The 24,517-nt window shown below is 45.1% G+C and overlaps 1 protein-coding gene across 1 annotated transcript in view; it reads right to left on the reverse strand.

Annotated features, from left to right (window-relative positions):
* Positions 1-24,517, reverse strand: part of CABCOCO1 (ciliary associated calcium binding coiled-coil 1) — a 283,371-nt gene that overhangs the window by 219,228 nt on the left and 39,626 nt on the right. Inside the window, exon 3 of the mRNA XM_029609746.1 lies at positions 997-1,166. Within this exon, the coding sequence (XP_029465606.1) occupies positions 997-1,166 (170 nt within the window). The remainder of the gene's footprint in view (positions 1-996; positions 1,167-24,517) is intronic.

The following is a 24,517-nucleotide window of genomic DNA, read 5'->3' on the forward strand; positions in this document are numbered from 1 at the left end:
GATCTGACCGGGGTCTAGCCCTGCTAGGGCCGATCAACCCGGTGGCACTGGTCCCGGCTGGCGACCTGTGCGTCTCCTCGAGCTTCAGAGACAGGAGACTTTTAAATAGATTTCTATCTTACCTTGTCCCGGCGCTTCCCGGTTTCGTTCCGGGCGGTCTCCGGCTGCGGAGGGAGAGGGAAAATACCTTCACCGCCATGTTCAAGGTTGCACTTGCTGCCTCTCAGCCTCACCCAATGTCGAGGGCTAGGTCCCCACCGAGGGTCGGCCGCCGGACCGAGGCTCACCTCCGAGGGATCGCGGAAATCACATCGGGAATCTCGACTGGGGGAGGGACCCAACGGGTGTCACCGCAGGAGAGCGGGGCTCGTCTGTAGAGGTAAGATTTTTTCTTAATTTGGACTTATTTGGTAAAATTTACTCTAATGCTGTGCCAGCGTACATAGAGTCCCTAACTGCTATGGAGACTGAAAATACTGAAGAGCTGCACTTCCTGCAGGGGTATATGTACTAGGGCTGACGTCAGATTGAAATCTGATCTGTCTCCAACTGCTATCAGGAGTACACTGTACCCATTGGTCCTGAGTCCATCTGCTACACGCTAGGAAAATTGATTTATCTGCCAAAACGTCTTGTCACAAAATTGCCCACTTGAAATGCAGGTAAACTTACATATGCCATGTACACATGTAAGTTTACCCTAAGTGAGGGTGTTCCTGAGGGTGAAGCTGGGGAGGGGTTTGGACTTACTGACATAGTTTTAGATTTTCAAAAGTATGTGGGTATATTTCCCCCCAAACTATGCATGCACAAATTAGCAGATGCAAATGTATGTGGGTAGTTTTCGTAGGATAATTATCAAAGTAAAAAGAGATGCATTAAGTTTTCTTTGAAAACGGATTTAACTTATGCATGTACTTGCTGACTTTTTTATGCAAACTGTTACAAGATTACTCCTTAATATTCTTACTGTTCATTAAGTTAAATCATACTTACTTGCAAGGTTGTCCAGCAATATCTGTAGTAAGTTCATGAAAGAAAACAGCTGTTGAAGACTGAAATTAATTTCTTTAGCCCACCAGAATCCTGACACATAATAATCCAGTAAAATAGCTTCCTTCAAGCTAGTTTCACGTTGCTTGAAATTCAGGAACTCTTCTAGTTTCCTGTAGTGAAAGGTTAATTACAAAAAATCAAGTCCTTAAAATAAAAATAAGTCAAACATTCCTTAGATATCGCGCAACCTGGACACAATACAGAGCAAGTCAATTCAGTGAAATCTGTACTACAGACAAACATAAAACAGGATGATGCAGTGGTCAGAGCATAAGATTGAAAACCATGACTCCTGGATTCTAATTTCAACAGTGGCATCAACTTTTTGTGTGGCTTTGGGCAACACACATTACAGTATATCTTTTTGTCCCAGTTTACTCAAGTGCAATAGATAACAGGGTCATTTTATTTGTACATTAATGAGCCCTCTCTAACTTGCAATTGTCTCCAAATCACATAATTACCTTTTTAGAATTCTAAACTAATGGAGGTTCATCATCACTGCAGATTAAAGTAGACTTTTCAGGAAAAAGGGCAGGACTAGCAATTCTGTTAACCAGCAGTCAGCAAGGGGCATGGGGAGGGAAAGCAGAATTGCTTACTTGTCACAGGTGTTCTCACGTTCTCACAGGACAGCAGGATGTTAGTCCTCAATATGGGTGACATCAACAGGATGGAGCCCAATCACGGAACACTTTTGTCAAAGTTTCTAGAACGTTGACTGGCACCTACTGGGCATGCCCAGCACAGCACCAACCCAGCATTCAGCAGGGGTCACCCTTCAGTCTCGTCTTATAGTAAAAAGTACATGCGAAAAATAAAATAAGAAACGTAAGCGAACCCAACTCTGCGGGATGGCGGGCGGGTTTCGTGAGGACTAACATCCTGCTGTCCTGTGAGAACACCTTTTACAGGTAAGCAACTCTGTTTTCTCACAGGATAAGCAGGATGGTAGTCTTCACATATGGGTGAGTAGCGAGTTGAGGCTGACCAAGCAATGCACCAAATGCACCCAAAGACGTGCAACAGGCACAACAACAGGGGTGGAATTTGGTAAGGAAACCTGAAACCCTGGATGGGTTGGTGGAAGGATGTTGATACTTAAACTGAAACAAGTTTGTGAAGAACCGACTGGCCAAATATGGAATCTTCCCTGCCAGCCTTATCTAAGCAATAATAGCTGCGAATGTATGGAGAGAACTCCAGGTAGCAGCCTTATAAATATCAGCAAGCGGCACCGAACGAAGGTGTGCTACTGATGTCGCCATGGCACTGACAGAGTGTGCGTTCACACGGTCTTGTAGAGGAATGCCTGCTTGCTGGTAGCAAAAAGAAATACAGTCCACTAACCAGGAGGAGAGGGTCTGCTTTCCCACAGGATTTCCTAATTTGATGGTATTGAAAGAAACAAACAATTGAGTGGATTTCCTGTGGGCCGACGTGCGATCTAGATAGAAGGCAAGGGCACGTTTGTAATCCAAGGAATGCCGAGCCTGTTCTCCTGGGTTTGAATGGGGCCTGGGAAAAAAGGTAGGTAAAATGATAGATTGATTAAGATGAAGCTCAGACGACGTCTAAGCAGTCGATGGAGTCGGGTGGTTTGGAATGAAAAAGAAACTCCATCTTTTCTAAGTTGGCTTTTACGGCCCTTCGGCGTCATTTGGGCACATTTAATGCAAGTAAGGGTATCATGGACGGACCCCAAACGCAATACACAAACTCTATGTGGGTCTGTGATGGACATTGTCTGAGGACAATCGGGGCACCGATGAAAACCCGACAAGGTTGTGGTTGATGGCCGGTAGGCCCCGAAGGGAAAGCTCGACGGGAATAGACCGCAAGAAGAGTAAAACCTTACCTTTCGACCGTGGAGTACAGATATCGATAGGGGGACCCCTATGGGGTAGAATTTTTTGAAAATTTTAAAAGAAGTTCCGTGAGGAAAATTCCTGTCAGGAATCTCTAGAGAGCTCCTTAACCTGCTTGGCTACTGCTGCACAGAAAAAAGAGACTGAAGGGGGACCCCTGCTGGATGCAGGGTTGGTGCTGTGCTGGGCATGCCCAGTAGGTGCCCAGTCAAAGTTCTAGAAACTTTGACAAAAGTATTCCCTGATTGGGCTCCATCCTGTGATGTCACCCATATGTGAGGACTAGCATCCTGCTTGTCCTGTGAGAAAAGAGTCTTCCCTAAGAGAAGGGTATATGTGACTTAATGTAAACCGTTGTGACGGTTCCCACCAACGACGGTATAGAAAAATGTTAAATAAATAAATAATAAATATATCCTCAAATAAGGACTTCAGAGAAAAAAAAACCAATATTTCTCTATTCATTGGCAGGATAACTTTCAAACAGCTGCGCATGCACGTTTTAAAATCTGCCCTTTTATCAACTGACTCACCTTTATCCACATGTTTATTTATGCCCTCAAAAAAATGTAGCAAATTTGTGAGGCAAGACTTCCCTTGGCTAAATCCATGTTGGCTTTGTCCCATTAAACCATGCTTATCTATATGCTCAGCAATTTTGTTCTTTATGATAGTTTCTACCCATTTTGCCTGGAACAGACATCAGCCTCACTGATCTTTAATTTCCTGGATCACTCTGTGATCCCTTTTAAAAATTGGCATTACATTGGCAACTTTCCAGTCTTCATGTACCATAGATGATGTATGATAGTTTATAAAATTCCAGTACCAGGTCCGCAATTTCATTTCTCAGTTCTTTCAGCACTCTGGGAGGTATACCATCTTGCTACTCTTTAGTTTGTCAGTTTGCTCTAGTATATCTTCCAGGTTCACTGAAATTTGTTTCAGTACCTTTAATCAACACCATTGAATATCATTTCTGGCATAGATATTTCTCTTACTTCTTCCTCAGTGAATACTGAAGCAAAGATTTCATTTAGGGGCTGATGCAATTAAAATGCGCTGAAAGTGGGCACTGAACATTCAGCGCCCGCTTTCCTAATGCCCCCCAGTCACCCCTCCTGGGGGTGCCATGCAATATTTAAATAAGGGGTTGCGTTGTCAAGGAGGCGCTAGGGGCGCACCTTGACAACGGCCTCCTTGACAACGGGAGCCCGCGAGCAGTCGGCGTCCACCGGTTTAGAAATGGTCGCTGAATTTATCTGCGTCTGTTTTCTTAATTGGCGCACAGCCGGGGTTCAGAAAACGGACGCTTGTTAACTGAGCATCCGTTTCCTGAACCCGACCCGCTGGCACTTTTTTAAAACTATTTTTTTTTAAATTTGTTTTAAGATTTTGTTCCTTCTACTTAATATCTCAACGATATTGCATAAGGGGATTAGGTAGAGTCTGTACAACCCGCGTCTAACTGCGGGTTAAACAGTGCATCGGCCCCTTAGTCTCTCTGCTATAGCTTTGTCATCCCTAATCCTTTTACTCCTTGATCATCTAATAGTCCAACTGACTCCCTCACAGTCTTTATACCTCGAATGTACCTGAAAAAGTTTTTATTATGAGGTTTTGCTTCCACGGCAAACTTCTTTTCAAATTCTCTCTTTGCCTTCCTTATCAATGCTTTGCATCTGACTTGCTAGTGCTTATGCTGTTCCTATTTCAATACGAAACAAAAGAACCCAAAAGTGAAAAAATGTCAAAGCACCAAAATAAAATGTCACCAAAAATAGCAAAGCAGAGCAGATATTAAAGATTTACTTAAAAGGACTCATATAATAAGGCACTTGAACTACACCATTGATTGTGGTGTCTTATATTTTATGAATGAAATGAGTCCTGTTTATTTATAATCATGTCCAAATATCCCAGGTAGTGTGTATTTTTTTTTCAAATTTTACTTGCTGCAAATAAAATGTCCTTAACTGTAAATCAATATAATAGTTAAATCTTGAAACTTATCTTGAGAGCTCCAGAAGACATATTTTAATCCAACCTAGTAAACAGTACTCTGGATCCATATGAACCAACCAAACATTTAAGCACTGTCTTGAAAATCACCTGATACTGCGGCATTTCAAATTCCTCTTCATCAGGGATCAGAATTAGCACACGTTAGAGGACCTGAGTGTAAGCTCTAATCTATCCTAGAGTTGAGCAAAAAAGCAAATGCCAGTATTGCAAAATAGTAAAGAGAATGAAACATCTTTAAACATAGCTAGTTGGAAAAAATTACAAAAAGACAACTATCGCGTTCTCATAACTGAAGTAACTTAATATTAATTTGTAGAGGTATGCAGAATAATTTATTGTTTACAATCCATAGTAATTTTCAGAAGAGTAGTGCTCGCTCCCATGGTGGTTTCTTTGACAGAGGTAGTAAATACTGCCAAGCACTATCTTAAAGGGGCAAGCACGGAAAACACACTGTTAATTAGAGGGTACCTAAACACGAAGGAAAGACTGAACACTCAGTGTATGACATGAAAAACAAACAGCATTAAAAAGAATGCCAGTCTATCTTTTCATTAGGCCATGAAAAACAACAAAGTCCAAATGAAAAAAATCCAAAATTGCTTCATCATTTGGATCCCCTTTTCATTTCTTGAAAGATGTTCTTTTAGATATTATAGCCTCCTCACCCTCACTTTCAAACAATGCCAGTAGTTAGTTAGCCTTCTTTCTACCTTTTCTAATGCATGGAATACATCTGTTCTGGGCTTCCAGGATGATATTTTTAAACAACATCCATGCCTTTCAGTATTTCCCTAACCATTTTTCTCATTTTTACATAGTCACCTTTTTGAAAGTTAAATCCTGTCGTAGTAGATTTCTTTTTTGTGCTCCTTCCAGTTATTAAGTCAGATTTGATAATGTTGTGGCTCCAACAATTGTTACTTCTCGCACCAAATCCTGTATTCCACTAAGGACTAGGTCTAAAATAGTTTCCCTCTTGTTCTTGTACCAGCTGCTCCATGAAGCAGTCATTTATTTCATCTAGGAACTTTACTTCACTAGAATATCCTGATTTTGTTAGCTTCTCTAATTTCTTTTAACATTTCGTTAGTTCATTCTGGCCAAGTGGATGGTGATATCCCCCTACTATTATTTTATTCCCTTTTTCACCTGGAATTTCTAACTATAAAGATTCAACATTACATTTTGTTTCCTACAGAACTTTTCTCCAGTTTGATTCAATGTTCCACCCCTCCACCAATTTGATTCATCCTATCATTTTTATATAATTTGTACCCTGATATCACAGTATCCCATTGGTTATCCTCCTTCTACCAGGTCTCTGAGATGCCAATTATATCTACCTCTTCATCCAGTGCTATACACTCTAATTCTCCCATCTTATTTTTTTAGACTTCTAGCATTTGTATATGGACATTTCAAAGTACGTTTCTTGTTTGTATTAACAACCTGCTCATCAGTTGACAGGGTAATTAGCAATTTTTCTGCACTTCACTTAAAGGCATCTGATCCCTTTTGGCATTTATTGCAACCTCTATACTGGGATGCCCTATTTTCCCTGTTCCCTTAGTATTCTTCAAAGATACATCATTCTGAACCATTCGCTTCTGAGTGACTATCGGCTTTCCCCTATCATCTAGTTTAAAAGCTGTGCTATCTCTATTTTGAAGGTTAATGCCAGAAACCTGGTTTTACTCTGGTTAAAGTGGAGCCCATCCTTTTGGAAAAGGTCCACCCTTCCCCAAAATTAGGCCCAGTTCCTAACAAATCTAAAACCCTCTTCCTTGCACCATCGTCTCATCAATGCATTGAAACTTTGGAGCTCTGTCTGCTTCTGGGGTCCTGCATGTGGAATGGGAAGCATTTCTGAGAATGCTACCCTGGAAGTTCTGGATTTCAGCTTTCTACCTAAAAACCTAAATTTGGCTTCCAGAACCCGTCATGTTGGCCATCCCTGTCCAAACAGTAATGTGATGTGAAAGAGTGGATGGAATGCCATATTGCAGCTCTGCAGATCACCTCCATGGGGACTACTCGCAAGTGGGCCACCAACACTGCCACAGCTTGGACAGATGACATGAGCCACAAGATGCAATCCTGCCTGGGCATAACAGAAGGTGATGCAGTCTGCTATCCATTTCAATGGCATTTATTTGAGAACGGCAATTCCCAGTCTATTCTGGTCAAAAGAAATGAAAAGCTGGGTGGACTTTCTATGGGTTTCTGTCTGCTCCAGAGAGAAGGCTAAGGTTCTCTTGCAATCCAAACTGTGCAGGGTTTGTCCATCTTGGTGAGCATGAGGCCTGGGAAAAATTTTGATAAGATGGAAGACAAACACCACTTTAGGCAGGAATTTATGGTGTGTATGCAAGACCACCCTATCGTGAAAAACTTTAGGGGTAGATTTTAAAAGGTGCACACGCTACCCGGCACGCACACATGTACGGCCGATTTTATAACTCGGGCACAATTGTGCACCCCCTTGCACACGCTGAGACCACACCAAGCCACGCTGCCTTCCCCCGTTCCCTCCGAGGCCACTTCCCCCTAACCTAACTTCCCCACCCCTTCCCCTAACCTTTCCCCCCCCCGCCCTACTCTAACCCCCCCTGACCTTTGTCAAACCTTTTGCGCCTGCCTGGAGGCAGGCACAGGTTGCGCATGCCGGCAGCCTGCCAGCACGCGATCCTCCAACACAGCTGCAATGGCCCCGCCCCCGCCCTCGGACTGCCCATGCCCCGCCCCTTTAATAAAGCCCCAGGGCTTTACGCGCATCACCGGGCCTTTATAAAATAGGCCCAGCACGCGTAACCCACCCCCCCTCCCAACGCATGTAAATCAATCGATTGTCCAGATAGGGAAAAACTTGCACTCCAAGTCTGCGAAAATGCGCCGCTACCATAACTAAGCATTTTGTAAAGACCTGTGCGGTGGATTCTAGGTCAAGTGGCAGAACACGATACTGAACGTGCCGGTTTCACACTACAAATTTGAGATACTTCCGGTGGCTGGGGAAGATCTTGATGTGAGTGTAGGTGTTTTCTTAAATCGAGAGAGCCTAGTCATCCCCCTTTTTGCAGAAAAGAGATCAAGGTGCTCAGGGAAAGCATCTTGAACTTTTCTCTTTTTAGAAATGTGTTCAAGGACCGTAGGTCTAGGATTGGATGGAGTCCCTCAATTTTCTTTTGAATCAGGATGTACCAGGAGTAGAATCCCTGCCTTCTCTGTCTTGGTGGAATGGGTTCAACTACTCTGGCCATTAAAAGGGAGGAGAGCTCTGAAAGTAGTACCTCTTGATGTGCTATGGGTCCCCAAAACTGACTTGAAGGGCGATTTGGTGAGATACCCAACAGATTTCATTTGTACCCTCTATAAATGATGCTGAGGATCCACTGGTCTGAGGTTACACAGGGTCACTGGCTCACGTAGAACCACAGCCTGCCCCTGGCCGGAAGGTTCTTAGACATGGGTACCAGGGTTTTGACTACATTCTCTCTGATCCAGTCAAAAACCATCCCAGGAGTTGACTGAAGCACTGCCTGGGGCTTAGGTGCCCTCTGTTGCCAAGGATGGTTACAAGGGGCCTGCTGCTGTCAGGAACGAGATGGAAGAGGAAAGTGACTCCTTGGGAAGAAGAAAGACTCCCTTGGGCCCAATCTCGGTGCCTTTCTAGACGAGAAGGCTAGGACCTGAGTGCTTTGGAGAGCTGCTGGAGCGTTGCACAGTGATCATGGATCTGAACCACTGCATCATTCACACAATCTCCAAAGAGATTCTCTCCCGTGCATGGAATATCAGCAAGTTGTTCCTGCACATTTTGACAGAGATACGAGGCTCTTAGCCAGGTGAGTCTGCGGGCGCCGATCCCTAAGGGAGAAACTCTCAATACCGCTTTGAAAACATTAAAGGTTGAACAGACCCCATGTTTTCCACACTCCAGACTCTTATTCACCAGTGACTGAAAGGTGTCATGCTGCTATGGAGGAAGATGCTCAGCCATCTCCTGCACCTGCTTCCGGATATCCTGCATGTACTGGCCTATGAAGAACTGGTAGGTCGCTATGTGTGCAATGACCATAGCTCCCTGAAACACCTTCCTCCCAAGAGTATCCATGGTCCTCGGATCCCTCCCAGGGGATACTGAAGATTGGGTCTGAGTTCGATTGGCTTTCTGAGAGCAGATTTGACCACTACTGATTGGTGTGGCAGTTGGCACCTGTCGAATCTGGGAGCTTTCTGGATGAGGTAGACCGCATGCACCTTCTTATTGATGGAAGCCACCGAGAGGGGGTTCTCCCACATCCTCATCAATAACGCCATAAGGATCTTGTGCACTGGGACTTCCATGATCTCCTTAAGAGGCTGCACGTACTGGAGGATATCCAGCATCTTGTGTCGGGTATCCTCCTCAGTCTGTAAATTAAAGGGGATGGCTTCAGCCATCAGTCGGACAAAACCTGCAAAGGAGAGGTCTTCTGGAGGAGAATGGCTTCTGCCAGCAGGAGGAGAAGGGTCGGAGAGGAAGCCATCCAATGCCTCATCTTCCGAAGCCTCCAAGAAGCCTCCCTGCCAGGGGTAAAGAGGGTCCTTCACACTGTCATTGACAGGGGATGTATCCCATGGTGCTCAGTCCTCGGCCTTTGGCCAGCGGTATGGGTACCAGAGTGACTGGCTGGGTGAGCCTGGACCCTGAAGCATCACCCTTCTTCAGGAGCACTTGCTCCTCCAATGAATTGTGGACAACCACTGGACAAGTAGGCAGTGGCCCTGATGCCCCACCAGGCATCGAATCCACCATAAGCACTGACACGGGTGCCAGTGCTTGTATAATACCAATGAGTGCTTGTAGTGAGCCAAGAAGCAGCTTGAGGAGGGACGGTGCCAGTCCCATTGCTGTCAGTGCTCCAACACCAAGGCTTTAAAGCACCTTCTACACAGCAAGCTGCACTCTTTTCTCCAGCTCCTCTTCAAAAATCACTGATGCCAACTTGGACTTGGAGTCAGGAGAATTGACCAGATCCTCTTCAGAACTGAGAGGAGGATCAGTGGCTGACATCTAGATTGGTGAAGGCCTTGGTAAACCCCTGAGAATCTTGAAGGACTAGCACTCCTCACCACAGGATTTCTTCGGAGGCTTCTCAGCCAAAGCTGAAGCATTTCTGTACCCAGCACCATGCATCAATGGGGACTGATGCCGATGCTTATTTGCCTTCCCTCAAAGCTTGGCATGGTCCTTTGGCAGTGCTGGGGTTGACGAAGACAAACCCGATATCAATTTCAGTCTGGAGGAGTTGGGCAATGGCCTTTCTACGAAATTGCTGACAGTCATCGACCCCAACAGAGCAGATGGCCCCACCGATGTTGATGGTCATCGGTGTGACTCCGAGGTCCTTCAATGTTGAAGCCTCTGATGCTGATGCATCGGTCTTCCAGTACCCAAAGATTTGGCCCAACTTCTTCAAACAAGCCAAAAGTCGTTTGAGGGTTATCTGTGTGTATTCTTGGCAACCCCAGTTGTCATGTGATGTCCCCAAGCAAAGGAGACATCTATCATGAGGATCCGTGATACACATGGTCTTCATGCATTGAGGGTATCACTGGAACCCTGATGACATGGCATTGCAAAGCAAAAGGAATGCGAGATCAAAATCAGTGGTGGTAGCTTTCAATGGCCAGCAGGTGCTGAGCACACCGCTGCCCTGGGGATACAAACACGAAAGGAAACTTACAGAAAAACATTGAAAAATCTACCCAGGGATGTTTAGAAGGGAAACCGAGGGACTCCACATCGACGAGCGCAATTCCGACAGTACTTGAAGTGCAAAAATTGCTCAGAAAAATCTTAAAAGTGGAAAAAAGTGAGAGACTCACAATTACTGCTAACCACTGGGCTCTGCAGAAAAAGAAAAACCAAAGGGATCCTACTTGGATGCATGCAGGCTTGGGCATGCACAGAGATGCTCAAAGTTCTAGATACTTTGACATACGTTTTCTGTGCCAGGCTCCATCAGATGATGTCACCCATATTTGAGGACTACCATCCTGCTTGTCCTTGGAGAATCTGCACATATATGATATAAGGTTATAAAATTGTTGGGTGCGTCGCTGCTCGATGCCCTCACTCCATCCTCTTTACCTCTGTGGCGACTCCCTCTGGGTCTGATGGACGGTTAGCTGCCGCGGCGTCTTCTTGCCGTCTACTTCCGGTGTCCCCGGACCGGCAAGACGCTGCGGATCCGCCATGTTGCCTGATGATGTAGGGCGCGCACGCTCCGATTGATGTACCAGCAAGGGAGCGAACCTCAGGGGCGTCCCCCTGGGATGACATCATCCGCTTCCAATATAAAAGGTCTCAGTATTTGCTAGCGTATCGAGTTAGCAAGGGGATTGCTTCGGCTTTTCTCCCAAGCTACTCTGCCTCCTCGGACTTACCAGAGGTAACCGCTCCTCGGGGGCCTCGCTCTCTTTTCTTTATTTCAGATTGCAGATAGGAACCGGTACTCATTCCTCGAGGACACATGTTCCTGGACACTCTGAAGATTCTCTACTGCCTGGAAGCTATTGCAGATACAGACATTTGTGAGTTACCATCGCTCTCTCAGAGCTTTCCCTGGAACCAGGTACTCACTCCTCGAGGGCCTAACCCTTTCCAGCTACTGAGCTTCCTTAAGACCTTATGTGAGTTTTGTCATTCAGTTCTGGCTATGTACACAGCATACCCTATCTACTCACTATCTATAGTTTCTCTACAGCTCAGCAACCCTGGGATCGCTGTTCCAGTACCTGAGGGACTTCAGCCCTGCCGAGCATATCACTTCACTACTGCCACCTCTGGTGGTTCTACTAACCTGTCTAATAAAAGAATTATCTGTGTCTGTCTCCATACCCAAGCCTAGCTGGTGGTCCCTCTCAGGATATCCTCCTGGTGGCGCAGTCATCCGTCATTGGCCCAAGGATCCACCTAACTACAGCTGAGTGCCCTCTCCAAGCACTCTGCTGATAACAGATTGCTACTCCTTACCCATCAGGAGCCTTCAGCAACAGATTCATAACAGATTGCAACTCCGCAGTCTATACCTTAACGGATTGTTAACTACTCCCTCTACAGGACCTGAGCATATCAGATTGCTAACTCCTCCTTCAACAGGAGCAGATTCATTACAGATTGCTAACTCCTCCCTTCTTGAGGAGTAGAGCATAACAGATTGCTAACTCCTCCTTCCACAGGAGCCAGTTCATAACAGATTGCTAACTCCTCCCTCTACAGGAGCCGATTCGTAACAAAAATACGCACTTAACAAAATAAATCGGAATTTGCTTGGATAAGTGTCACTTTCAATATTTTTCTGGTCAAGTAGCGGAAAAGCCCCTGCTTAGATGGATAAATCAGATTTTATCTGGATAAGTAGTGTGCAACTGCTATATTCAAGTATTTTTATGACTAAGTTTACAAATATAAGTATGGAGATTTTACCTGCGTAATTTACATGTTATAAATCGAGTTTTATGCGTGCAAGTTGGAAGATTTTTAACATGTGCTCAATAATGAAATTACCAGTTTTACCAACTGGTCTACCAGTTCGCCCAGCACATCTGCAGACATCGAGACTCTCCTGGCTCTTTAGCCTCAACTCCCCCCATTTCACCCAAACCCTCCCCCCACCCAGTCAGTATTTCACTTTTAAGACATTTACTATCAATTAAGTCTAGATACAGAGCAAGTGTAAATATATGGGAGTAAGCTTCCAAATCTACCTGTGTAAATTACTTATAAAATAGCAATTTAAACATGTAAATGTTAGCCACGCCCCAGAATGCCCCTGCCCATCCCTTTTTACATAAACAAATTTACTCACAATCCCTTACTTAGCATGTATTTTGAGGTATATGCTATTTACATGCGTATATGCTGATTTTTACATGCTCAAGTTCTAAAAATTCACCTTTAAGAGAGAAATTTTCAAACTGCCCACATTGCTATAATGTCTCTGGATACTTTTTGTCCATGGTCTTTGCTTTCATTTTCAAAGGAAAAGTATGTGTACTCTCAATTTGAACTTCATTTAATTCTAGGATTTATATTCCACTCTTTTAGTAGCCAAGCTAAGCAAAGTAGATTGAAACAATATTTAAATATAAAAAAAAAGAAAACATAATAATTTATTTATAACGAAAAATACACGTAAATAAAATTTTTCACTGTAAAACATAAAACAACTGCTAGGTTCATTTTATCTTCCCAACCCATAAAACTTACAATAAGGTGATTAACAGGTTTCAATAGTTTCCTAAACATCAAATATTACATGATATGTAGAAGCTCCGATGGCAAGGAGTTTCACTGCTTCAGGGCAAGTATGGAAAATGCCCTGGCTCTTCGTCTAACTCGACAAAATTCTTGTACTACTCATACTTTAAGCAAGGTCTCCTGATTTGATCTTAAAAACCTTTTAGGTTACCAGCTTAAATATGCCTAAAGGTATGATGACTGAACACGTAGGGCCTAAAAAGTCAGAAATAGAATTTTAAATCTGATTCTGTATTCCACAGGGAGCCAAAGACACTCTGCCAAGAGAGAACACTTTCCTAACAGGGACCTGCAAAAATTGCTTTGGCTACCATATTTTTGGATTTCCTGCAACTTATGAATGAACTTCCTAGGCAGTCATACAAACATAGCATTGCAGAAATCTATTTGGCTAATTACTAAGGCATGCATCACAGTTTTGAAATGAACCTAGGAGAGAGAAGGATGTAATTGACACAGTAAACAGAGGGTTTTCACTAGCTACAGATGGACTGGGCGAACTGGTAGACTAATTGGTAAAACTGGTTATTTCACTGCCTCACACAGGTTGTAAAATCCCCTGATTTACACATGTAAAAGCTGATTTGCAGGGGGTAAAGGCATCTAATTAACGCAAGTAAAATCTGCTTGCATTTCCTTTTGAAATGTAAAGTACAAATATGCGGGTATATCATTTGTGCACGCTTATCCAGCTAAATTCCAATTTATCCAGCTAAGTAGCGCCTTTGCTGCTATGTAGACAGACAAATTTGAACTTATCCAGATAAGTAGTGATACTTATCCAGCTAGATTCTAACTTATCCGGTTAAGTAGCAGCAGGTAATATTTAGCTGGATAAGCCTGAAAATCGCTACTTGTCCATCTATGTAAATTGCCATTTACACAGTAGCATAGTAATATAGTAAACGATGACAGAAAAAGATCCAAGTGATCCATCCAGTCTGCCCAGCAAGCTTTACATGTGCATTTTTGTACTTGTATTTTAGAACCTGCGCAGGTTATAAAATACAGTAGCAACTTTGCATGTGCCCACACAAACGTATAAATGTGCGCACGCAAGCCGTTTTAAAAGTTATCCTCCCTGGGAATAGCCACTACTTACACTGTGCAATAGCAGCATGGGGTCTGTTTACTGTTTGGGAGCTTGCCAGGTACTTGTGACCTGCATTAGCCACTGTTGGCGACAGGATGCTGAGCTTCATGGACCCTTAGTCTGAGCCAGCATGACAATTCTTATGTTCTTAATTTACTCTTACTTGGATTCTAGTGGCATCCTGAGTTAAATGATTTTCTCTTTCAGTATTTACTGCTCAATTACAACTTAACATAAGAAGTGTCATGCTGGATCAGATCAATGGTCTATCAAGCCCTGCATCCTGTTTCTGTGAGTGACCAATTCAGGTCACTTGGAAATATCCAGCAGATCCTAATGGGGAGATCCAATCCAATATTGCTCCCTTCTGGAAATAAAATGTTCCATAGGAACTTGTCCAGAACTTGTCCAGACCTTTTTAAAATCTAGTTTTTTTTAATATTGAGCCACTTGTCTAGCTAGATAATAGCTTGTCCGGCTAGATGATAGCTGGACAAGTCATTAATAGGCTAAAATCTAGCAAATAAACAAGAGGCATTCCAGGACCATTTCGGGGAGGAATTAGATTATCTGGCTAACTTAGCCGATTTGTAATCAAAACCAGCTAAGTTAGCCAGATAACTTTAGACCTGCTTCAGAGCCTTAAGTGGTCGAATAACTTGCCAGTTAACTGGGTATCTTCAAAAGACAGCTCTGTTTACAGCCAAAAAATAAAAATAAAAAGATGTAAACAATTTTGTGGCCTGATCCCCTCGCTCCCACTCAAAATGTCATATAAGGCCCTATCGGGTCCTGTACCCCTACCCTCCTGAGGGGTCCAATAGGTGGCCTAGGACTGGCAATGGGGGTGTGTGAACATCATGATTTAAAATATAGTTGCAGAACTGAAAAGGGGTGGGGGAGGCATCTGACCTGTGGATCCGGGACACGATTGTCAAATTTTGAGGGGTTTGGAAGGTAATAGTGCACAGCTCAATAAGGCCTTATATGATTTTTTTGAGTGGGAGAGAGGGGATTGGGCCACAGGCCTGTTTACATTTTTTTGCGGGGGGAGGGGCTGAAAACTGAGCTGCTTAACCAGATATCTTTTGAAGATATCAGGTTAAGTAGCAAATTATCTGGCCACATAAGGCCAGATAACTAAAATAATCTAACTGGTTATATTCAAAGGCAGGTTTTTTTTTTTCAGTTCTCTGGGACATGTATCCCGCTGAATATCTGGGACAGGTTATCCGGCTAACTCATCCACTTGCCAGTTTACTGAATATGCTCCCAAAATAAACTTTCACACACGAACACTTAGGCTTCACATTAAAGAGAAGAAATGATAAATTGCTACTTAACGGTTAAGTGTGATTGAGCATGCACACAGTGAATTCCTAAATAGGGAGGTGACAACACTAATATAAAAATATTTCAGAAGCAAGAACATAAGAAGATAAGCAGCCACTATATAAAAGGGTGTCAGGAATGGGCAAGCTAGTGCAAGGGAACCCGCAAACAGGAGTGGAGCAGGACTCGAAGGTTTTCTGCCTGTCCAGCTATCCTCCCCCCCCTTGAGTTGGACCTGCAGGTTCTGGTGGCCAGCAGGACCTTTGAGGCAGGGACAAGGCAGGCTGGGGTCAGGGCAGAAAACATTTAGGAAGAGTCGTGTCCAGGTAGGGGGCTGGAATAGGTGGAGATCTGGCACAGCAAGGGTAGAAGTCAATCCAGGTCAGCAACAAAAGATCAGTCTGAGAAAGGCTGACTGGGAGGCAAGGCAAAGCAGCATAGGGAAACAAGGCAGGGCAGAAAGGCAAGGCTAGGAACACACTGGCAGGAGCAAGGTTATACACTTAGGCAGGAACAAGATAAAACAAGGGTGAAACTGGGATGGGGTGCAAGGCAGGGCACAAACAGTTTACCTGGGCCACCGGGGGGCCTGGACAAGACAAAATCAAGGCATGGAACACAGACAAGCTAGGCCATTGAGAGACCTAGACAAGTCAGGGAAACAGGAGTGCCACTGGGAGGCCCATAGGGAACAGAGAAACAGACAAACAAACAGGAACAAGATAGCACAAAATAAGAAGGCCTAAACAGGGCAAGGCACTGCAAGAAAGCCTATAATAGACCACACAGGAAGCAAGAAAAGCACAGGATTGGCCAGAACAAGAAGCCAAGGCGACTCGTTGATGAGGCCCCAAGCAAGCTGTGAGGGAGAGTTTTATGGAGTTGGCGTTGCTGCATCATGCAGCCTTCAAGGCGGAGGCTAGAGCAGAATTGAGTGCGGCCCATTGAGGGCCCCTACTGGCAGGGAGCCACCTAGCAGCCAGTATTGTGTCAAAGGGCAAAACATCCTAATCCTCTAGGACAGTGGTTCTCAACCTTTTTTCTGTTGGGACACACCTGACAGATGGTTCTCACATGCGTGACGCACTGAACACATGATTGTCACAGGACTAAATGTAAACATATACTCTGTATCTACAGGATCCACCCTGACCTCCCAACAAGGACTACAGAACAGAATTGGACATCCCCCTTTCAATTTACCATACAAAAAAAGATATTTCTGGTGTCATCTCAGTAAGAGCAACATAAACACTCTCCTACCAGGTGTAATAGCCCTCCTTATGAAAAGACAGTAATTTACCACCAATGCATGTTCTATTGAGAAAACACAATAAATAATATTGATACAAATGTCTACATGCTAGTAAAATACTTCACGTTGGACACATAAATAGAATCGACCTTCACCAAGTACATTGAGAAAACACAATAAATAATATTGATACAAATGTCTACATGCTAGTAAAATACTTCACATTGGACACATAAATAGAATCGACCTTCACCAAGAACAGAGAGACCACATATTACCAAAGTCTTTCTCTCTCACATACATACCAGTCACCTCCGTGACTAATGTCTTTTTCTCTCACACACACACACACAAACCAGTCACCTCCCTGACCAATCTCTCTTTCTCTCTCTCACACACACACCAGTCACCTCCCTGACCAATCTCTCTTTCTCTCTCACACACACACACCAGTCACCTCCCTGACCAATCTCTCTTTCTCTCTCACATACACACCAGTCACCTCCCTGACCAACCTCTCTTTCTCTCACATACACATACGCCAGTGACCTCCCTGACCAATCTTTCTCTCACACGTCACCTCCCTGACCAATCTCTCACACACACACACACCAGTCACCTCCCTGACAAATCTCTCTCTCACACACACCAGTCACCTCCCTGACAAATCTCTCTTTCTCTCTCACACACACACACCAGCCACCTCCTGAACAATCTCTCTTTCTCTCTCTCGCACCAGTCACATCCCTGACAAATCTCTTTCTCTCACACACACCAGTGACTTTTCTGAGCAGTCTCTTGCTTTCACCCATTTTCTCCTTTACTTACACACACAGTCTCAATCACACACATTCTCTCATACACTTATACACATACTGGCTCACTCTCTGTCTCACTCACTCACCCCCACCCCCACCCACAGCACATTTGACAGCTACTTCACAAGGTAGCTGAGCTGGTATGCTGCTATTAAAAACTTTTTCTATCCTTTTCCTTCTACCCACCCCAGCCTTTAAATTTTTTTTTGTAGTTTGATTATTATTAATTTTATATTTTCTTGCTGGTGTCGTGCTGGCGAGAGAAGGGGAGGTCGGAGCCGGGCCAAGGTGAAGGGGGGGCAGCAGTGCCATACTCCTGCAGCCCCTGGCAACGTGGCCAGCCAGCACTGATCTTCAGCTCTGGGTCCGGGCAGCTAATGGATGGATTTTCCCAACAGCTGTGCGGCAGGAAATCCCGGCGGCCACATTCTCAGCTGACTGCTCAGTGCCGCGAGAATCTTGGGATGCGATTTCTGCAGCATGCATGCATGGCCTTTTCTTTTCCGCATGCCTGATAAACATCACTTCTTCTTCCGGGCCATAGGGGTGGGAAGAAGAAAAGGTCATGTTCCTGTTGTCGGCTTCCACAAACACTGCTGCTGTTCCCCTCGGAGCTTGAATGTGCTGATAGCCTGGGCAGGAACGGCAGCAGTGTTCGTCTCGCTGAGGTGAAAGGGGGGGGGGGGGGAAGAACAGTGGGTGCGCAACACACCTGCTGGTGCTGCGCAACACACTAGTGTGCTGCGACATGCCAGTTGAGAACCGCTGCTCTAGGAGACTGAAAAGGTTTAAGAAAATCTGTATTGATGAAATAGTTAATTTCTCTTCATTTATACTATTTATACTATTTAAATGGAAATGAACATGTTATCCCTTCCTTCCCCTTCACACGAGCAAGTTTGCTTACCATAAACGATGTTTTCCGTAGATAGCAGATGAATTAGCCATGCTGTCTGGAATATCCTCTGGTCCTGTAGGTGGCGGAGCTCTCAAATGGGCCAATACAGTAAAATCGCAGAACGGGCGAGCGCCCACTCTCCTGTGCGCGCGATTCAGTATTTTAATTTATTAAAATTAGGCCCGGTGGCTGTCAGCCGACGCTCAATTTTGCCGGCAACAGTTCTCGAGCCCATTGACAGCCACGGGTTCGGAAATCGGACGCCGGCAAAATTGAGCGTCCGGTTTTCGACCTGCAAGCCGTGGACCTATTTCAAAAAATTTTTTTTTTTTTTTTTTACTTTTTTAAACTTTCGGGACCTCCGACTTAATATCGCCATGATATTAAGTCGGAGGGTGCACAGATAAGCAGTTTTTACTGCTTTTCTGTGCACTTTCCCGGTGCCCGAAGAAATTAGCGCCTACCTATCAGAGGCCGTTCTTCGTTTATAGTAAGCAAGTGTACGCTTGCAATCCAGAGTGTGTAGCCTATGTTCTGCAGCATTGCTATGAGGCTTAGGACAGAAGGTTGGAAGAGTTATAGATAGAGGTGGAAAGATGAAACTACCTTAGGGAGGAAGGTAGAATGCGTACGTAACGTGACTTTGTTGTGGTAGAATTCTAGATATGGAGAATAGTGAACCAGGGCTTGTAACTCACTGACAAGAAAGGAATCTGGGATGGCAAGAATCCAGAGGTTCGAAAGGTGGTAACATGAGTTGTGCTAACACAATGTTTAAGTCCCAAGGTACGGGGAGCTTCCGGATCGGTGGGCATAAATGTAAAACCCCTTTCATAAACCTTGAAATTAGGGGGTGAGAGGATATCGGTACGTCATTGTGCAGAGAGTGATATGCTGCTATCGCACTTAGGTGGACTCTGACTGAGGCCATGGCTAGCCCTTTTTGGTATAGTAGAAGAAGGTATACTAATAGTCTTTCTGGAGGACAGGTGAGTGTGTCCAGACTGCTGTCTGAGCACCAAGTGGCATACAGAGCCCATTTTCCTCTGTAGTTTCATCTCGTGGAGGGCTTTCTAGAAGAGATCAGAATATTTTGGAGCTGAGGTGACTGGTCTAGGCTTTGGAATAACAGCCTTTCAATCTCCACGCTGTGAGATTCAGAGAGGAATGGAGTGGATGTAGAAGGGAGCCTCCTTCTTGGGTGAGGAGGCGAGGGTTGCTTCCCAGGGGAATGATTCTTATGTTCTTATGGTTGTTCCACAGATAGCCGAATCAGGTATCCGTACCATGGCTGTCTGGGCCACGCTGGAGCGATCAGAATGAGATTCGCGTTGTCTGTGATGCATTTCTGAACCGTGCGAGAAATCAGTGGTATTGGGGGGAAGCCATACAGTAGGCCCTCCGTCCAGTCTATGAGACATGCATCCTGCGCTAGTCTCAGGGAGCTTGGATATATTGAACAGAAGGTCTGAATCTTGCAGTTGTGCTCCGTAGCAAAGAGGTTGAAGCGTAGCCAGCCCCATGTTCAAAAGAGTTTGAGTGCCAGTCTGAAGATGTTCCCATTTGTGAAGATGAAAAATCCTGCTCAGTTTGACCGCTCTGGCGTTGTTGATGCCAGGTAGGTGGGTGGCTTGAAGGGTTATGGACCTTTTAGTTGTCCATTCTAGGATTTTTATTGCCTCCTTGCACAGGGTCTAGGAACCAGACCCTCCTTCTTTGCTTATATAGAACATGGCCATTTGATTGTGCATGTGGATCATGACAGTTTTCCCTTCCAGTGTTTTTCAAAGGCTCGGAGAGCATTTCGAATTGCCCTCAGTTCCAGCAGATTTATTTGCTGTGTGTGCTCCCAGGTGGACCATAGGCCTTGAGTTTGCAGGTGGACTAGGAGGGCACCCCATCCTTTGGTTGACACGTCTGTGGTGAGTATGATATGATGAACTGGGGGTCGCAGCGGGGCTCCCACTGTGAGAGCTGTTGGTGTCAACCACAGTCCAAGTCCTGCTTCATGCTGATCATGATGGTGACAAGTGCAGAGAGACAGTCGGAGAACTGATTCCATTGCGTCTTTAGGCCCCATTGTATATGCCGCATGTGGAGACGTGTGTGGGGAACCACATAGATAGCTGCTGCCATATGCCCCAGGAGTGTTAAGATTTGGTGAGCTGGGGCAGTGGCAGATTGTCTTAGGTGTTGTGCGAAGTTTGTCAAGTTGAACGCTCGTGCTTCGGGGAGGAAGGCTCTGACCACTGAAGTGTTGATATCAGCTCCAATGAACTGCAAGGCTTGAGTGGATTGCAGGTTTGATTTTTCGTAATTGATCATTAGGCCCAATCCATCTAAGCATTTGATTGTAGTGATGAGACTGGCTTGTAGGAAAGACGGCTGGGTGCTACTAGTAACCAATCATCCAGATAGGGGAATATTTGTATTCCTTGTCGACGTAGGTGAGCCACTGCTACTGCTAGACATTTGGTGAAGACTCTGGGGGCCAAGGAGAGGCCAAATGGGAGTATCTTGTATTGAAAATGGCAGCCAGTGGCCGTAAAGCAGAGATACTGCCAGGAGGCTGGGTGCATCGGTATGTGGGAGTAAGCATCCTTGAAATCCATGGAACATATCAAGTCGTTGGGTTGAATGAAGGGAAGAATGGATTTGAGGGACATCATCTTGAATTTTTCTGTCTTCAAGTGTTTGTTGAGCGCTTGGAGATCCAGGATTGAACATAACTCTCCTGATTTCTTTGAAATGAGGAAGTATTGGGAATAGAATCCTGTGTGAAACTGCAGTACAGGTAGTTCACGGATGAATTTCTGTAAGAGTAAGTTGTTGATGTCCAGGTATATTTGTTCATAGTGTGCAGCTAGGTATCTTGGGAGCACTAGGTGTGGCATGAGGGGGGGAGGATTGGAAGTTGAGAAAGTATCCTTCCTTAATAATTTTTAATACCCAGAGGTCGGTCGTAATGGCTTCCCATGCAGGTAGGAAATGGGATAATCTGCCTCCAACTGGGAGTGGTAGTGGTGGGTTTGGGTTCCCTAAAAACCATGTGATGGTCTCGGGGGATTTGGATTGTGAGGTGTCCAAGATTGTTTCGTGAGGTGTCCAAGATTGTTTCGGAGCCCTCTGACACTGTCTGGGCCCTTGTGGCTGTGAAGTCTGAGGGCGAGAGGAAGAACAGTACAGTGGACGTGAGGTTGGATAAGATCTGAAGGGCCGACATTGATAAGACGGCTTGCGGTAAGGCTGATAATACCGCTTGGAGGATGAAGGGTCAGATGGAGAGGTGAGAGATATCACTGCTAGTTTTCACTCCTTTAATTGGGCTACTGTCTCCCGGAATTGGTCCCCAAACAAATTATCGGGGAGGCAGGGCAGGTTTGCTAACTTTTCATTGATATCTTCTCTGATGGCACTTGCTCTTAGCCATGCAAGTCTTCTAGCTGTGATGGCATTGGCTGTGGATTTTGCAGATGCTTCAAACCCTTCATATACCTTGCGTATGAGATGCCGCAAACCCTCCTCCATATGATGAACTCTTCCTGGAGTTGCTGGTCAGGATTTCCCTCCTGAAGCTTGGGTTTCAGGGCTTGTAAACACTCAAATAGGTACTGGGTGATTACAAACTGGTGTTGTTGAATTTTTACATTGAGCATACCTGATTGGTATGCTCTTTTCCCAAAGTCGTTCATATATTTGGAGTCTCTACCGGGAGGGATATTTGAATGCAGTCAAGACTTATGAGCCTTTTGCATAGATGACTCAACAACTGCAGAGGCATGAGGTAAATGAACATGCGAGTACAGTAGTAGGAAGATTGTCGCATTCGATATTTCAATTCTGACTTCCTTGAAGTTGAAGGGCATGATAGGGGTGTCTCCCAGGCTCTTTTCATTACTGAATCCACACCTCATGAGATGGAAGCACAGTAGGTTCTGCCAGACTCTCAAATATTTTTAGGAGGCCAAGAACATCTGCTCTTGGGTCTGGAAGTCTCTTGGTTTCAATGTTTAGTTTTTAACCCATAAGAACATAAGAAAATGCCATACTGGGTCAGAACAAGGGTCCATCAAGCCCAGCATCCTGTTTCCAACAGTGGCCAATCCAGGCCATAAGAACCTGGCAAGTACCCAAAAACTAAGTCTATTCCATGTTACCATTGCTAATGGCAGTGGCTATTCTCTAAGTGAACTTAATAGCAGGTAATGGACTTCTCCTCCAAGAACTTATCCAATCCTTTTTTAAACACAGCTATACTAACTGCACTAACCACATGCTCTGGCAACAAATTCCAGAGTTTAATTGTGCGTTGAGTAAAAAAGAACTTTCTCCAATTAGTTTTAAATGTGCCCCATGCTAACTTCATGGAGTGCCCCCTAGTCTTTCTACTATTCGAAAGTAAATAACCGATTCACATCTACCCGTTCTAGACCTCTCATGATTTTAAACACCTCTATCATATCCCCCCTCAGTCGTCTCTTCTCCAAGCTGAAAAGTCCTAACCTCTTTAGTCTTTCCTCATAGGGGAGTTGTTCCATTCCCCTTATCATTTTGGTAGCCCTTCTCTGTACCTTCTCCATCGCACTTTCCATTTCCCACTTTCTCGAGGAACTTAGAATAAGTCAGATCCTCAGGAGGCGAGACTGGTTCTGGCTGTTCTTCTGGGGGGTCGGAAGGGTACCGTATTGAGGAGCCTGGTGAAGATGTCAGAGGTGACTGGTCGGCAGGCGGAGGAGAAGGGGAAGGTGGTGCAGGTGCAGGTCCTGGAGTGGGGCTGTCCTGAGGTGACATTGGAGCCTCTTGTAGTGCTTCTGGCAGGCATCCACCTTGAGTCACTACCGTTGCCAAGAATGTGATAAAATCAAGGAAATATGCGACATCGCCTGAGAGGCCAATGTTTCTTGAGGTGGTATGTCAGGTAAAAGTGCCGCACCCCGTGGAGGAGCTTGTGGCGGCAGAATGGGTTCGTGGTTATAGGGACTGTTGATGACTTTGCTTTCTTACATAAAGGCTCATCAGGGCTGGATGGTGGAGACGCTGAGGATGCTGGAGATGCGTCTGGGGGAGAAGATGAAGCATCTTCGTCCACAATTAAGAGAGGCGATTGCTCTTTCTGCCTTTTGTGGCCAGATATGTGCTTCTTGGTTGTTTAAAGGGCTTTTGCGTCGATGGCATCAGGGTGGTGATGATGTGTCAGAAGCTCATGTGCTTCGAAGCTTCGAAGTTTTATGTCCATGCTTCGAGTCCGAAGCATGGCTTCCCTTACCGGTGCCGGATGCATTGGTGCGTCGATGGTGCGTCAGAACCCCCGACGCTGGTCAACGCTCCAACGCTGGTCGACACCAATGTCGTCTTCGATGCAAGTGCATCGCCTGCGCCGTGCGTCGGCACTGATGGCAACGTCTTCGCAGTCGAAGTGGGAGGCCCCACCGAAGCAGCCCGTGGATGCACAGACGCTTTCGAAGCATGACTCCTCAGAGGGAGAGAAGATCCTGAAGCAGCCTCCTTTAATTCTTGAATTTTGGCTGCCCATTGCCTCTGTGCTCTTGGGGACATGTGTTCGCAGTCCCTGCAGTTAGCCTGGTCGTGGTTTGGACCCAGGCAAATGTAGCAGCGTGTATGCCTGTTTGTAACAGACATTATTTTCCCTCACTGACAGAATTTGAAGTCTGGACGAGGCATTTCTGTCCTTTAATGACCCCAAATTTGAAGAGAGCAGTTAAGCCTAACTAACTACAGTAATGAGGCAGTGAGAAAAAACATCTTTTTTTTTTCTTCACAGAAATCTGAGGAGACTCAGGGAAGCGGGGGAGGTGCCAAGCAGGCATACACTACAGCAAGACTCAGAACTTTACTTTGAG

The sequence above is a fragment of the Rhinatrema bivittatum genome, chromosome 7 (genome assembly GCF_901001135.1).
Source record: "Rhinatrema bivittatum chromosome 7, aRhiBiv1.1, whole genome shotgun sequence".
Lineage (NCBI taxonomy): Eukaryota > Metazoa > Chordata > Amphibia > Gymnophiona > Rhinatrematidae > Rhinatrema > Rhinatrema bivittatum.